The 16,670-nt window shown below is 36.0% G+C and overlaps 1 protein-coding gene across 13 annotated transcripts in view; it reads right to left on the bottom strand.

Annotated features, from left to right (window-relative positions):
• DMD (dystrophin) overlaps positions 1-16,670 on the bottom strand; it is a 1,243,922-nt gene that overhangs the window by 120,215 nt on the left and 1,107,037 nt on the right. For all 13 annotated transcript variants that reach the window (XM_065859822.2, XM_071812091.1, XM_065859817.2 and 10 more), the window contains one exon: positions 10,180-10,258. In XM_065859822.2, the coding sequence (XP_065715894.1) occupies positions 10,180-10,258 (79 nt within the window). The remainder of the gene's footprint in view (positions 1-10,179; positions 10,259-16,670) is intronic.

Genomic DNA, 16,670 nt, shown 5'->3' with positions numbered 1-16,670 from the left:
TGACCCACATGTACCAGAGCACAGAACTGCGTGCATTTTCAAATACAAATACTAAAATATACATATAATTTATATACGACCAAATGCTCCCTATTGGGACAGAGACTGCTGTTTGGTTTAGTGTTCATAGGCTGCATAGCTGAGGAGCTGTGAAGACCAAGGTTGCCATTCATTAAGCTGCTCTTTTCGGTAGCACAAGCTGCAGCTGTACACAGCTTCTCAGTTTCTGTGTGCTGCTATAGCCTCAGAGGACATAAAGATACAACCTGTTTTGATGTTAACTACCATAAAACAAGAGAACATATCCTGCTTTTAACTTTGTTTTTAGGTTCATATAAAACACTTAAACCTGATGCTTAATTGTTCTTTCTACTGGTGAGAACATACACTGCTGTTAATGTAATTTTGCTGACTGATCCAATATTCTCCATTTTCCAGAAGTGGGTAGGAAACCAAAGCCAAGGAGTTAGACATAGATTACAGTTTCATTTTATACTATCAATTGATTGGCAATCTCTTTGTATGCTTTTATTCAGTTATACTGACCTGTGTGTTAATATGTGGTCTATCAAATAGTTTTAAAAGGCCTACTCAGTGATAATTATAAGGTTTCTTACCCATGGGAAGGGGTATTATTTGAGGACTAATTTGAATATGATTATACTAAGTTACAATTTTTGAAAATAAAATACCCTTCAGTATTACCTAAAAATTGACCTTCTTACATATTTTGCTCCCAAACAATCATTCGTATTCCCAATGGGAATACCATCAAGCTACAGTTCTTCCACTTTAAGATTTGTTTTTTATTAAATTTGGTTTTAACTGAATAAAGGACAGGATAGATTGCTGCATAGTTTTTGCAAGGTATATTTCTTCTGTTGCTTTTGAATTAATCTGGGTAAGAGCTTTGCAATCATAACTTATTATCACAGAATCTTACATACGATAGTGTTCTTGATACATTAGAAGGGGAACAAATACTTTGTTTTCACAAGAACTAAGTGCTTTAGGAATAACAAACAATTCTGTGATGTTCTGCATAATTGGATTTAATGTTCTTTCAAGGGATTGCTGTGAAGCTGCCTATAATACACTTTTACTTTCCTGGATGATTCTAGCCTTGCATAAATTTGAGTTGACAAAACACAAGGTATTTTCTACAGCTATGCTAGGAGAATAATAATTTCATTTTTGGCACAAGTCCAGAAGCTGAGAACAACTGTTTCTTATCTCTGGTTACCAGTGCAGGTTTACTATCCATTACAAACCTAGTGCAGGTAATGGACATAAATATTTAATTCCTGGTTAAGACCACTTTCGTTGCCAATCTGAAAACTCTTGCTGGTAGTATCCCTGTGTGCTACAGTACTCAAGAAGCAGACATTTTGTAATTTTTTAATTGAAAAGTGTTCTGTTGTTCTAACTTGCACAGTGTAAGAACCCATTATCATACCCCCAGCTACTTGCAAGGCTGTTGACTGAAATTAAATACTACAACAAAATATGGGACATTTTAACAGTGAATTGAAATTTCCCTGTAATTTATTTGCATTAATATACGTTTTTATGTTTACCTAATTTGGGAGTTTTATTTTTTTCCTTTTGGTGTGCTAACATCTGAGTCTCACTTGGCCTATTCAACTTAAGTGAACACAGCTTTTGACAGCAAGCTGATATACTTTTTTTTTCAGAATGTATAATGTAACAGTAGCATGCTGGTTCTCTGAACTTCAGCAGTGTTTTAATCTATGCAGGGATCTGAATAAAATATTAAATAGGATGATAGTATAATTTTATCTGTGTTGATATTACAAAAAATAATCTGATAAATATTTCACTTTAGCACTACAAACACAATGAAAAATATATGTATGTTTGCTAATAGTAAACTATTTATCCTTCAGCTATTCAAAGAGTAAATGTAGTATGTTTAAAAGTTACTCTCAGTGGTCCTTATTTATATAGTCAGCACACACTTCTAGTCACTCTATAATGGTATGATTGTAGATTTTTAGTTCTAAATACAAAGAAAATCGCTTGATTTTGACTCTTATTTGTCACTAGAGGTTAAAGTATTGGGAAGCAGTCTTAGGACAGAAACTGTGAAGTAGCACTGCCTAGTATGCATACACCATACACTGTTACGTATATCTTCTCAATTATTTTTTTCTTATATTTGTTATACTGGATGTTTCAAAAAGATGGACCCAATTTGAAATCACTCTGTCTTTGAAACTGGGTCCATCTCTTTGAAACACCCTGTATATGCAATTTAGCATCATGATAGTTCAAGCTGGGCACATTTATATGTTCACAATCAAGACCTGCACAACCTGCTCAGTGCCCATAGTAGCTGTAACTCAGCAAGGTGCTTAATTCTGTTCACATTTTAATAATGCTAATAATTCACTGGTCCAGCCTAGGAACTCTACCTGCATGTCTTACATTGTGCTACCTGGCATTGTCATCCTTAGTATCTTCATGCAAACACAGAGCTAGAAATTTGTTTATTTATTCACATAAAGTTGTTTTCATACTAATTATTTTCACTGCAACAAGATGTGGAGATGGTGACTTCAGCTATAGGCAGGCAGGGGGGGACAAAATGATGAGACAGCCTTTGCCTCTGGAAAGACTCCGATTCCCCAAGAATCAGAAGTTCGCATCTGTGTAAGATACCTTAACCTTTCAAAGAAGATGCATTGAGTGCTATTGTGATTATTTTCAAATAAGAACATTATAAATGAAAAAATATTGTTCTCCACAGACTACAATGAGCTTATGCTTCTTTTCCTGAGAGAATATGCTAAAGCAATGTTTCCCCTCCATAATCGGTTCATGATATACGTTGGCAGGATGCCACCTCCAATAGGTACGCCCGCGTGATGGTGGCAGAATAGAAGTGTCTGCATAATCTATGAGTTCTTTGAGAACCTTCACAACAAATATCAGTATACATCTGTAAAATATGATCTTTCCCCCCCCGGACTTATAGAGAATTGATTTCTAAATGCTGTGCATTTATTATTGGCACTAGACGAGACCGAAGAGCAATCAGATCATGCTGTGTAGCACTGAAGTCTAATGTCGCACTGTGTAGTTGAGATACTGATGTCAGAATACATCAGCTGCACTATTTAGAAGTTACAAGGCAGAAACCTCAGTCAAAACCTGTTTTTCATAAGGACTACACAGCATAGGGTGATCGTGAGCTCCTTCTCCACTTGGATTCTGCTGTTCGTAATCCAAGTGAATCCTCACTGCTGCCCTGCAACGCCAGCAGCACCGGCTGCTGCTGTAGCACACATGCAGGCTTGTACTGAGTATACCATTTTCAGAACACTTATAATCAATTTTAAGAAGGGATTATTACTCACGAAAAAGTTCAGCACGCGATCAGTGCCAATTACAATGACAGTAATATTACAAGAGTTATAAAAGCGGCCTTTCCACCCCACATTTCCTGCTGGAATCTCTATGACAAATTGTTCTCACCTGCCGCCTAGGGTTGACACTGTATGATAAAATCTAAATAATGCACACATTTAATCCTGAACAGTGTTTCCAGAAATTCCAAATGCCACTTGTAACACAAAATATATAATTCATCTAATGCTCATTCTCTTAAATGCCACACTACTGTAAAATGGCAAAACCCAAGGATCTACTTGTTTAATAAAGAAATACTGCATGAAATACAGCACAGTGATATAGTCTGTATTGATTCACAAATCCTAAATTACAGATACTTCATGTTGCTAACTTCTGTTGCTCTCTTAAATTCTTAAAAATAAAATCGCTAAAACTGGCTCACAAATGAGGTCGTAAAATGACCTAATCAAATTTGTGGAGATATTTAGGCAAATGGAATTAGATAAATAGAAAAATATTTCGTAAATATTCCATGTCTCACATAGCAAAACATAACAGAAAAATTCTAATATATGTATATTGAATATGTCTATTTTACCACAGTCCTGGAATTTGAGGACAACAACATGTCCTAAACTGAACACAATGTACATCTCATGACAACATGGGTACATGGTTAAATGCATCAGAGTTAAATTTGGCAGTGTTAACAATGAAGTAGTTTTTGTTTAGGCTTCACAGACCCAATGTTACTCCAGAAAGATTATAAAATACTAGGGGAAAGGCTGTCTTCACAGCATACTAATTCAGGCAGTGGACAACAGTATAATAGGCAATAACCCATCTTCTTGGTCTTATTAAGAGTAAAAAAGAAAAAAAAAATTACTTGCAAATTATTTAGTATTGCAGAATATAGGATTACCTACCAACCCGGAAATTAATTTGGCTGCCATAAAATAATAAGATGGCAATTCTCCTGACCACTCCCTCCCAAAAAAGCCTCTCTACTTTAAAATAAATACTATGCAGCATTTTTAAATTGCTGACAAAACAAGAAAACAAGAGAGAAACATTTAGAAATAATTATTTTACACAAGATATTAATTACAGAGAAGAAATGCTTCCTTCCAGGTGAAGACAGGGGAAGAACATCATAATTTTAAAACTGAATTAATAATTTTGTTTAGAAATTTGTATCCCAATGTATTATAGTAGAAATGGTCACTTAGTACAAAAGTGCAGAAAAATGGAAAACATAGGTATAAGGGTAGAATTCCACAAATCCTATTTCATTGTGAATCAAATATATTATTAAGTTTCCTGGAGAGATTATCTGTGGTTGTCCTGAGAAGAAAATATAATGAAAAAATCAAAGCCCACAAAAAAATGTGGCTATGGTCACAATATTCTAAACAATAAATGGACTGAAGTCCTTAACATTGAACCTGATTTATGCATCACACAAGTCTTGAGGTTGAATTAGTGCCCAATGCAGCTACAAATTCACCATGATAGCAACAATGGTAAGACTTGTGAAGTGAACTTTTTTATTGGTACTTCACTAATTTTCTTTTCTTCTTCTTCAGAAGCATATGCAGTCATTCTGCATTTATACAAAAGTAGGGAAACAAGAAGCTCCTCTAGATAATACAACCACATTTAAATGCAATAATAAAATCCTTTTTTGTTCCAGAGAGTTCTCAGGCTGATTCTTTTGTGACTACTTATCTTCTATCTTTATATTACTATTTGGTAAGAGTTTCTATTCAAAGCATTCAATGTGATATCTAAAAATATTAAATCATGTATCCAAGATATTGATGAATGGACACTGTCTTAAATGTCTACATGTCAAAAGCACTATCTGGAAGATAATATAATATAATATATGCAGTAAGAAATAAGAGAGAAAAATATAGTTGTTAGCACTGGAAAATTGTCTATCAGATGGATGGGTAAAGTGTTTTAAGAGTCCCAGAGCCCTGTCATTTTTAGTCAGATGTCTTAATTAGCAGGACTTGCCCTTTTTAAAGACGTCTGCCTGCGCAAGAAAGAGCTTCACTAATCTTCGCTTTGCCTAATAATCTAAGCACTCACACAGAAGGTGGGAGATGCAAGCACTTGACTTCTCTCCCACACCACACTCAGACCCACACCTCCAATTTTTCAGGAGAGTGGCCTAAATAACTGAAGCAGGACACAAAAGCAGAGAAAGAAGAAGAAGAAGAAGAAGAAAACACATCTGAACTGTAACAGCTCTAAGCTTATCCTGAGAAAGAGAAACCGAGGTTACATAGTCTGCTCCTGTGATCTTGTTTCTTAAACAATTGTCTGACATAAAATGCAGCAGGTACACTGATTGCGAGCTTGCAATACAAAATGTTGGCTGCAGCATTTTTAACATTCCTGTTTCTGAATGAAAGCTGCTATGGCTGCCTTGTTTCATGTTGAAGTCAGTGCTGTTCCTGCTTGGCAGTCCAAAACTTAAAGGCATAGTGAGGTATCTCCAGTTAAAATACAGTTCCTAGCACATATTTAGGTATGGAGATTAGAAAGTCTGGTACTGATGTATCCAGGTAGCAGAAGCTTGTGGCCTGGGAAATACAAATCACAAAATGTTAGTTAGATGTAAATCAGCCTTTTAGAATTGCAAACTGAAATGTTCTTTCTGTCCCTCATATTTCCAGGTTGTTCACCTTAAAAAAAGTCCATGTTCTCTGAGCTTGGGAATCACAAGCAGCACCTGGGATCTCCCAGTTACACAGTCCCAGTAATTGCCAGTTATATCTGAGTACTATTTTGCACAGTCACTTCATTGACATGCTATACCTACCAACAGGTGGCTCATACTGGAGCCGGACAGTAAATTACAAGGTTTGTTTATACTTTTAAAAGACATAATACCTTATATTTATCAGCGATCACAAGTAATGCATGTGAATGAGCTATCACATTAAAAATAGGATTGATGGGAGGCTGACTAGCACAGCAAATGATATTAAAACCAATCTGACATCAATCCTACCTCTCATTTATTGCATCACAAAAACCAAAAAGTAATAACTATGGTGACAAATATAGGTGGGTTCTCCAAAAAGAGACAACAAATTCCATTTTTTGTAAGAGGCAGCATCACAGAGCAAAATAAAGGAGAAGTAAAAAAGTAAAAATATGCCAGAGTCACTCAAAACTCTGGAGTCTGCATTATGCTTGAAATTGCAGGTGCTCTGTTCCACACTTCAGTTACTGTATAAGGTTTTCAAATTAAGTACTGTACCGTCATCCATGAAAGGGTCACAGATTTTTTTTAAATTACCTTGCTAAAGATTTACGAATTTCTCCTTCATAGAAAATATATATTTTTTTTCTCTCTCCCTTTTTTTCAAAATTTTTTTTTCCTTTTTTTTTTTTTTTTCCACACCCTGACATATCATCCTAAGTAAACAGCAAAACCTTCAAAACCATCAGACTCACTCTGTGGATATCCAACGATGTAATGTCTTGCACACGTAATACATTTATCAGCCATATCTTAACAACTATTGCTGTGAATGCTGGGAGCCTCTGTCCTTGGCAAGGAATAAACTGAGGAGGAGCTAGAGCTCTGTGGAGACTGGCACAGTGAAATGAGTTTGGGGAAGCATGAAGGACTGATCAGAACACCAAGGGCTGAGGTGAGAGAACCCAGCAAAAAATGTAGGAGGCCTGGAGAGAGGCAAGTTCATGTGCCAGCACAAAAGTAAGGCCCAGTCTTGGCTAGAGTCCTTTGTACTTGAGGGCAGAGCAAAACCTTGCTATAGAGACACAAGTGTATACAAGCTCTTTTATCATTTTTTTAAACTCACAGCCAGGAGACATCTGAAGTATCCTGTGCCACAGTATAGATAAACACTGTCACCTGGTCATTTAGAATAAGAAAGAGTAGAAAGAGAAGGTCAAGCTGCAAGAAAGGACGATGGAAAAAAATTGTCCCTAAATCAAAAATGTTACAAAGCAGGAGACTTTTTTTTTTTTTTTTTAATATTTTTCACTCCTTGTATCTCTAACTCACATCTTCCTTCCCATCGCTCTCAAAAATAGCTATAAGAATAGCTCTTAGAACAGGCTGCAAGTATTTAGAAAGAGGGACTACCACTTAATTCCTTGCCTGCACAGGGCATGACAACTGTAAGTTCCCTGCATCACACCATTACTTTTTTGACTAGGTTTTCAACAGCCCTGTGCAGCCTCAGTCCTGATCAAACAGAGGCAGACAATTGATGCTCTAATTTCTGTATATAAAATAATAACAAACAGAAAAAAACATTTCTGCAGATTAACAGCTCATATTTGTTTCTTGAAGATAAGAGAGAAACGTGATTCAGTCACTGATTTAACGTGAACTTGACTACAGTACCACACTTTTTGCAGATCAACTATAGAGGGACAATTTTTCAGATAAGTATATAAACACTCTTGAGAGCTGACGATCATCACTCATATGTTAAGGTGAGTTAGCATGTATGTTAGAGGGAAAGTTGGTGCTGAGTTTGAGAGGATGAACTGATTATTACTAGCATATACATTAGGCATAAGGTAGCCAATAAATTGCATATTTTCCTACTTATTGCAGCTTGCATTGATCTTACGTGTATTTCAGCTCCTTAGATAAAAACACTTTCTGAGTTGAGCTTATAAAATAAAACCAGAGAGCAAAATTACCATGATTCATCATTTCCCTGCTGTTGCCACAGCTAGACTTGATCCGTCACTTAAATTCACCCTCGTTTGACCTGCCCAATTCTGTTTGGAAACCCTTATGTTTGACTTGTTCATTCCCAAAACTACAGATACAGAAAAAAGACTAGTGCTGCTGGCATTCTCTCTCATGCAGAGCTACGTCTCCAACAGATGTGCTTCCATCAGCGCAGGGATGCAGCAGAGGCAGTACATGAAAAGCATGTCAAAGCATGATATTTTCCTCAGGTGTAGTAATAGTACATGATACAAAGGAACTTGAAACTTTTGGAATTTGATGCTTATGAAAGATGGGACTGACAGATGTACTGACAGTTTTCAGTGACTGAACACTTATACCTGGGAAGGATTCTGTAGATATTTTCAGTGCTTCAAAAACCTAACTTTTGCATGCACATATAAGAACATGTATATGCACACATATCTAAGGAAGAGAGAGAATATACAAATACACGTGTCTCTTTTTTCCTCAGTGATTTTGTTATTTCCGAAGTGAGCACATTTTCACCTGGCTCCTTCTCCTAAAGCAAACCTCAAGTGGTGAGAAGTATCCAGCGTGATTTCCACTCTTTGCTGGCTCTGGTTAGTACACGGAAAAATAATGTATTGTCTCACTATCACACTAATGGTGAGTGGGCTAAAAGAGGTGACTGTCATGCCACTGAGCAACTTTTAGATTGATCTAGTTTATCAGTAATGAGGCAGAAAGAATCTAGGACACAACGGTCACACAAGTTCCCTGGTTGCATTCAGCACCAGCGCAGAGAACGTGCTCTTCAGTGTGATAGTGTAGTTTCACATTGCAATAGAGGTTGGCTTAATTTACCCTTCAAATTTATTCCTTCACCAGGAATACACCATATGTAATAAGAAAAACAGGCCTCTGCTTACATACTGTGTTCATGCCATATACATGTACATGTCATAGAACAACTCGCACGTTCAACCTTGACAAGCCTGATTTGCAGTTATATATATTGAGCTGGCAAATTATCGACAGTGATTAAGAGTTAAATAAAAGAGACTTCGAAAAAAAAGTATTAGAAATTACAAAAATAGGGCTTATTTCTTCTAAGATGCATGGCTGAATTTTTGTGAGCCTGCATTACACTTATATGGCACAATATCGACTCTGGTTTTAACTTTGCAGTTCATTCCACTGAGAATTTTCAGTTTCCCATTGAGATTTTCAGTGGAAAAATGGTTAACCAATTAAAATTACAATGCAGTATCAGCTGAAGAAAAGTTTGTCCTCTACCCCACTGTGAACATAGCTGTGCAATAATAGCAACATCTATTTCTGATGTCTGGATAGTTTGTCTCTGCATGTAGGAGACCATTATCCTGTGACTGTGTTCTGTTCTGCTGATACAATCTCTTAAATAAAGTTTTACTGTTTACTTTCCTTAATTGAAGTACAATAGAAAAGACACAGCCTCTGAGAAGATTCATTTTAGTCACTGACTTAGAGCTTTGAAGGTGTTTCAAGTTGTCTTTCAGTGTACTTCAAAACATCCTTGATAAAAGAGTGTGTGTGGAGGTGGAGTGGGAATATTCCTGGCAATTATGTTTTATGCAAAGTTGTAAAAAGTTTACTGAACTGCCATCCTTTTGCCAACTTTCCTACTGTGGTTTTGATCCTCTCAATGCCCTGCTAAGTGATCAAATCCTGCAAAATGTTTTTCTTGCGGCTCTTATTTTGCCCCTTTTTGGAGCTGAATACTTCTTTGAACTGATAAATCCAATTTAATTTTCTTTGAATCCTTTCTAGGTTACAATCATCAGAAACTCTCACATATGTTTAATGTAACTTTAATTCACTAGTCCTAAAAGAGAACCTTTAAACAATGAAGATCAGCCTTGCTTTGACTTGATACTGGTAGATATTTTCCTTTTACCCTGGACTACATGAACTTATTTAACACTTTTCTTCTCCTAGTAATGAAAAAAAAAGAAAAATATTATAATACAATTTAAAATAAAAACTCATAGCAACAATAACTGACATGGATATAAAAATGTCAATTGTCTACACAAACTGAGCAAGAGAAATGGGAAATTACTCACTGGTAAGAAAATGTTGGGAAGTAGGGCCAAAATCCCTGTGAGCTTCATGCAGTTGCCGGATGCGCTCATCAATGGCCACCTGTCAAGAGAGGAAAAAAATGACTCTCTTCTAAACAAGGAACAAGTAGCAATTATAGTCAGATACTTTTTTTCCATTAGAGAACATTCTGTTTAAAATTAAGCAGGCTCCTGCAACAATCATTATTGCTCAGGATTTAACTGAGATTTAATGGGTTTTATGCAAAAGAAAGGAGGTCATAAAAGGTTTGGTTTTGGTTTTTGGTATTTTTCCCTCCTCAGCTACACCTGATGCAAGAACAAGTTGAAAATGAAAAGGCTGGTAAATACAGGTACAGCAAACTGGCCTGACTTTATGTACCTGAAGAGAATAGCACTGTTGCTTGCCAATACTGAAGTCAGAAACATTCCTCTATGTTAATACTTTTACAGAACTACCTCAAAAGTACCTTTTAAGAGTTTACTATTATAAATCAACATGTGAAAAGTAATCTCTCTTAAATGTGGGCATGATAACCATATTTTAGCCAAGTACTGAAATGAGGATAACCCAAGAGTGTCTGGTACAAACATTTCTTTATTACTTTAATCAGTCAAATTCAAGCCCCTCAAGCTTTTCCTTGGAAAAGTCCTTTGAAGAACACGTTGTTCCCAGTGTTTTGTTGGGTTAATGCACAGCATGAAAACACAGACGCTATTAATAATTCTAAGACTGGTTTTATCTTTACCCTTGAAAATCCCAGTAGAATTAAGTATTAAGCAAGCAGCCAAGAGAGGGTGGTTGCTATAAGATTCCATAGTGTATGAATGACATCTACCAGCAGCTTTATAGCCTATTTACTAAAACGATACCATCACTAAGTTACGGCTAAGAATAGGATTAGGTAAAGCAAGGAAAAATATTTGAAAGTAATGATAGAATATTTTTTAAAATGTATTATGTAAAATGAATGTTAGGAAGCAGATTCAGTTAACTTAAATATTGCCTGTAAGAAAAAGTGTTGCATCAACACTAGCAAAGCAGAAAGTAAAAGTGATTGATTTATTTTTGTTGTCCTAGTTGTGAGATACATAACAAAGAAACTAATATGTTGCACGGGTAAAAAGTCGTCCACAGTTTAAAACTTTCAGAGAGTTTTTTGGTTGGTGGTAAGAAGGAGCAATAACTGGGCATGATTCAGTTAGGAGGGAAAAATAATGATAGAATTGACTAGCTCTTTGATATGGCTGTGTTTATTTGCCAAATAATCCCTAGACCCCAAAATATTGTTTCACTAAGCACAAGAGAAATTTAATATCAGAACATTATTTCTTTGCTTCCAGTTTCAGAACTGACATTATGACCAAAAAGTCCACATTCTTTTCTTTCCTCAAGCCTTTTTTCAGATGCTTTTCCCGCAGCTGCATTAATTTCTATGCCTCCTTTTCTCCTCTGGCTTGCTATACACAGAGATAATCCATATGATTTTTGTTAGTCCTGGTTGACCAGCACGTCCCCACATAGCTCAGCTACTAGCGTATCACCATGTAGCCTCTTGTCTTATTTCTACTGCTTTCTTGAATCCGGAATTGCTCAGAGAGCAACATTTATGCCGGCATGTTCAAGGCAGGCACATGCTGGCTCAGTCCTGTGACCTGTGTTTTTTCTGTTTAATCTTACTGATTGCTTAGCTGAACAAAACTAAGCCCAGGAAGAGGCTGAACTCCGAATTCTGGATAAAATCTGGAACTGTGGGTAGAAGAAGGCTGGGTAAAGGACAATTTAAGCGTGGACTGAATTGCACAGGCAGATGTTCTATTAAGCAATGCTGCATACTAGGGACCAACTTTGGGCTTGAGTTCACACCTAGTTCACAGCACAGATATAAGCTAGAGAAGTCTGCAAGTGCATAGAAAATGATGATAGGACTGCTTCTGGTCATCAGTATCATTTCCTTAAGTATAGAAGCATAAACTAATGTGATATTTTTAATCAAGAAATGGCCTTTCAATGAAGACTAGGAAGGTAAATATTCATTAAAAAAACATGCAAATAAAAAAAAAACTCAATAAAATGTTAATGGAATTATGTATACTCTTTGGAATCCTCTTAAAATAAACCTCTTAACATACTTATTTTGTCATTAGGACATTATCGATTAGTAAAGAAAGATAAGCCTCCTCCTTTATATTAGCACGTATTTTTCAGTAAGTCAACTAGGATTAAAAAGTACTTTCTTGCATGCAGAATCTCTAAAGAGAACGAGAGTTCTACAAATACACAGCTGGAAGCAGTGTTTCATATAAAAGAATGACAACAGCCAGCTTGTGGTCAGAATGGAGTCTGGAAACCCTTTGGTATGTGTGACCACTGCCAGCTCACAGCCCAAACAACTGCCTTAAGTGTGCTAAAACTGAGAATTTCAATCACTTCAAAATATCCAGGTGAGCTTTGAGCTGTACAAAATAATTAAACTGAGATTTTTTTTTAGCCATATATGCACATCCAGCAAAATAAAGTATTTTACACACTTCAGGGTAAGCTTTCAAACTGAACAGCCTTGTATGTGAGCCAGGAAATAACCTATGTCTAGAGGTAGATTTTGTCAATATAGAAATGAATAAAACATTGGGAAATCTTGAGTATTCTCCAGGAAATATCGCCTGAGAACATAAAAAGTTATTCCATTTGGCTGCCAGAAAATAAAACTTATTGATGTATCATCATACTACTTTTTAGGCACCAAAAGATGAATTCGCTGTTGATGGTAGAGCAAGGAAGATTATTGCGGTCAGTCTCTCTGAATTTTACCAACACTAAGATGTAAATGATAAAATAGCAGAATTTGAACCCCCAATAACTGCATTTTTTGTGGAAAAACAAACAAAAAATCCCCACCACCTGAACAAACAATGATTACTTAGCGAAGAATGTATCTCTGATCCAACAAAGTCAGAGTTGGATTTGGCTTCCTGGCTTACACCCTAACTACCTAGAAAAGGAGAATTATATCCACCTAGGTCTTCATAACTGGTATGTGATTCTCGAAAAAAATTCTCGCTGGCATGTATTTTTTTTAAATTCATTTTCAAATACAAGCCGTAGACAATTCCCAAATTTCAAATTTTTCCTTATTTTCTTCCAAGTCAAGTGAAACAGATTGCTACAATATAAGCACAACTGGTATCCTATGTATTTTTGAACACTGTGCTTTCAACCCAGTGAAGTTTTCCGTAGAACAAAATGATGCTGTGAAAAACTGGAGCTATGTGTGAAGAAAACAGCAAAATTTCAACCCAATTCAAGTATTGCTTTTCCTTGCTTTAAGTGGAAGAAAAGATTTATACTGTTAATGAAGTTTTGCAAATACGTGCCCTGCCCCCCCCGCCTTATCTCAATAGCCAAAGGAAAAATGGTGTTTTCTGACTTCAGTGGTCTCTTCCTACTAATATCAGTTTCCCCAGCTTAGTATCTAAAAAGTAATCATTTTAAAGGTACTATTAGCAGTACAGAGCATGCAATATGGTACCATTTGAGCATCTTTTAGGTAAAACTGTCTATAGTATTTCTTCACAAGTAATGTTATTGAAAAAAATCAATAGGTGGATTTTTAAAAGTCAGAACTTTTTTTTTTTTTTTACTGCCAGAAATATTTTTATGTCTGACTTTGACTTAAAAACAAACTTCGGGATTTTCTGTACTCAGGATACTTGAACTCTTGCTTTTCTTCACAGACAACACATGCTTAAAGAGACATGCATTTCCATTATTTATTCAATCCCCTGTTTTACATAACTTATGTCTTCTTTCAATCACAACAAATGGAAGAGTCACAGTAGTGCAGTAAACATTATACTTGATGTTGAAGATGGTAATATTAAAAATCCTACATTAATTTTAAGTGATATTGACACATAACATAAACAGCTTCTTCTAAACAAATCAATTAATAACTAAAAATAGTTAATTGAAATTCCTGTCCTTTGAAAACATTTGATGAATCAAGTTCTGTTTCCCATCCTTTGGATGCAGCCATGTGAACTGAACATATCATCACATTCAGATAAATAAATTAAGACAATAGCAAAAGCAAAGCTGTCATGTAGTTAGGAACAGTTTGTAAGTACTTTACTTAATGTAAAGGTTCAACCTTGAAAACACTCATTGTAACAGGTCCACTGAGATCAGAATAAGGATTTGATGGATTTCACTTGGGTCTGCTACTAAATCATCTAATATAAAAAAAAAAAAAAAAAAGAAGAAAGATGGGTTTTAACTGAGAACATTTTTATTTAATCTAAAACTTTCCTTTGTGTTTATGTCCACACTGCAAAACAGGCCTAGATCAAGAAGGAAAATTAAGTTGATTTCCAGTATTTCCCATGTTCTCAAAAAGTACCAACTATTAAGATGTGCTGGAGTTGCTGAGCTATTTAGAAAGATGTGACAGAGGAAGGATGTACAGCCCATCATGTTGTTAAAGTGGTGCCTGCAAATAATCAGTGGCCTGAGCAAAAAATGGTCTCTGTCTTGATCCATGAATCTTGTATTCTTGGATGTATAATTCCATATTGGGACAACCTCAACCTAACACTCAGCCTTGGTCTAGCACTGTGTCAATCCTGTCCCAGTCTTCCCCACGGCTTTGATGTTCAACTGAATAAGTTCAGTAGAGGACATCACCTCTGGGGTGCTCACCTCCTGGACAGATATCTCTCATCACTAGAGTAAAATGTACTCTGCAAAATGTTCCAACCTCTAACTCAAGAATCACACCTGAATGATAAGTCAATACATTCCTCTATCACAGGCCTCTGTTTAGACATACCCTTTTATAAAGATGAAAAAGCATACAAAAACTACTAAAGTGTTAAGTGTGTATTAAACACTGTTTACTCATCTCCCTTCTTGATATATTCAAATAATGTCCCTTGCAGTGCTTCTTAAAGAGGTCTAGCATGCACCTGCATTTAGCTTTCCTTGCCAATGTGAATGGTAAATGCGGAAATGCACACTCTAGAGCAGAAAAGCACTGATGCCATCCCAACTGATGCCATAACAAAACCACATTTGCTAGACTATAACACAGTTTAGTTCAACTGCTGCCATGCTAGTGAAACAGCTAAGAAGATGCATTATACTAGTATCTTCCAAAGACTTTCCTGAAAAAATATTTTATAATTTTCTGCTAATTCAAATTTTTAAACTGCAATCACATATGTTTGCAATATTTACATTTTTATCAGAAAATTTATCAAGCAAGGAAATAAAGAAGCTCATGACAGAAACAGGGGCTAAATTAGCATGCCTTAGCCTCTTGTAGTGTAATAAAGTTGCCATAACTGGAGATAACTGTTGGTTTTCTCCTAAAAGGCTAGAAAGAGATGTAAGTACTTCAGAATAAACAACGGGCAGAACAGTGAATCAAAACCCATTCTGTTGATGGACTGGTTGCATTCACTTAAAAAAAACAAACCAAACCAAATAAAACACAAAAAACCCCAAACAAACAGCATCAACAAACCTCCCCTCCCCAAGCCCCACTCAAAACACAACAAAACACCCCCCCAGCCAAGCAACGACCTCCCCCCCAAAACAAAACAAAACCACACCAAACTCTACATGTGACACCAGTGACAACATTATCTGAAAAGTCGATGTAGTTGAAAACACAAAACTGGCAAATCAGAAGTCTCTATCATTATATATCACATAACTTTGTACATTATATCTCTTGGGGACCACCATGGTTTATTTCTAGATGCGTCTCTTCATAAACGCTTTGATTTGCCAAGTGAAGTAAGGCACTATGTGGCTTTTATTTTTTTTTTTCTATGTTTGCTCTGCACACTTTGATACATGTCTGCAATTTCTAAGTCAACTTTTGTTCTTTCTAGGAAAAAAAAGAACTTTTTGTCTCTGATGCTAATGGAAATGAACTGCATCTTCTACTATCTCATGTGCTATTTTGGTAGGGCATTATTAATACAATAATGAAAAAAATATTTTAAATTCCTCTCATCCTGATTCACCCTTGCTAGGTCTACTGGCATGCTAGCCAAGTGCTAGAATTCCAGCCTAAAGTGCAGAGAAAAGTTGTGTGTGTGTGTGTTTTTTTTTTCCTTTAAAAGAAAATGAACCTTTTCCTCACCACATTTCTCTGAATATTCTCACTTCTGAATAAAATACACCCAATATAGGCAAATATTAGAACATCTTTCAATCCACCAAGAACACCATTTCACATAGGGAAGGGGGAGTGGATTTCATTAAGTTATATTTTGTCAAATTACTTCACTTTCTATTTTAAGATCATTGACGGAAGAGAGGTTAGGTAGACATCACCTATCCCACTCAATGCAGTGAGACATTTACTTTTGAGCTTAACTTTTAAAATTAGCATTCATTTGAAACACAGCAACAGCATAAACTCTTCTGAGGTCAGAATAATAACCTTTTTGTAAGGGCATCTAAGGGGACATGCAGCATAATA

The sequence above is a fragment of the Patagioenas fasciata genome, chromosome 1 (genome assembly GCF_037038585.1).
Source record: "Patagioenas fasciata isolate bPatFas1 chromosome 1, bPatFas1.hap1, whole genome shotgun sequence".
Taxonomy (NCBI): Eukaryota; Metazoa; Chordata; class Aves; order Columbiformes; family Columbidae; genus Patagioenas; species Patagioenas fasciata.
This window is presented reverse-complemented; position numbering and strand designations above follow the sequence as displayed.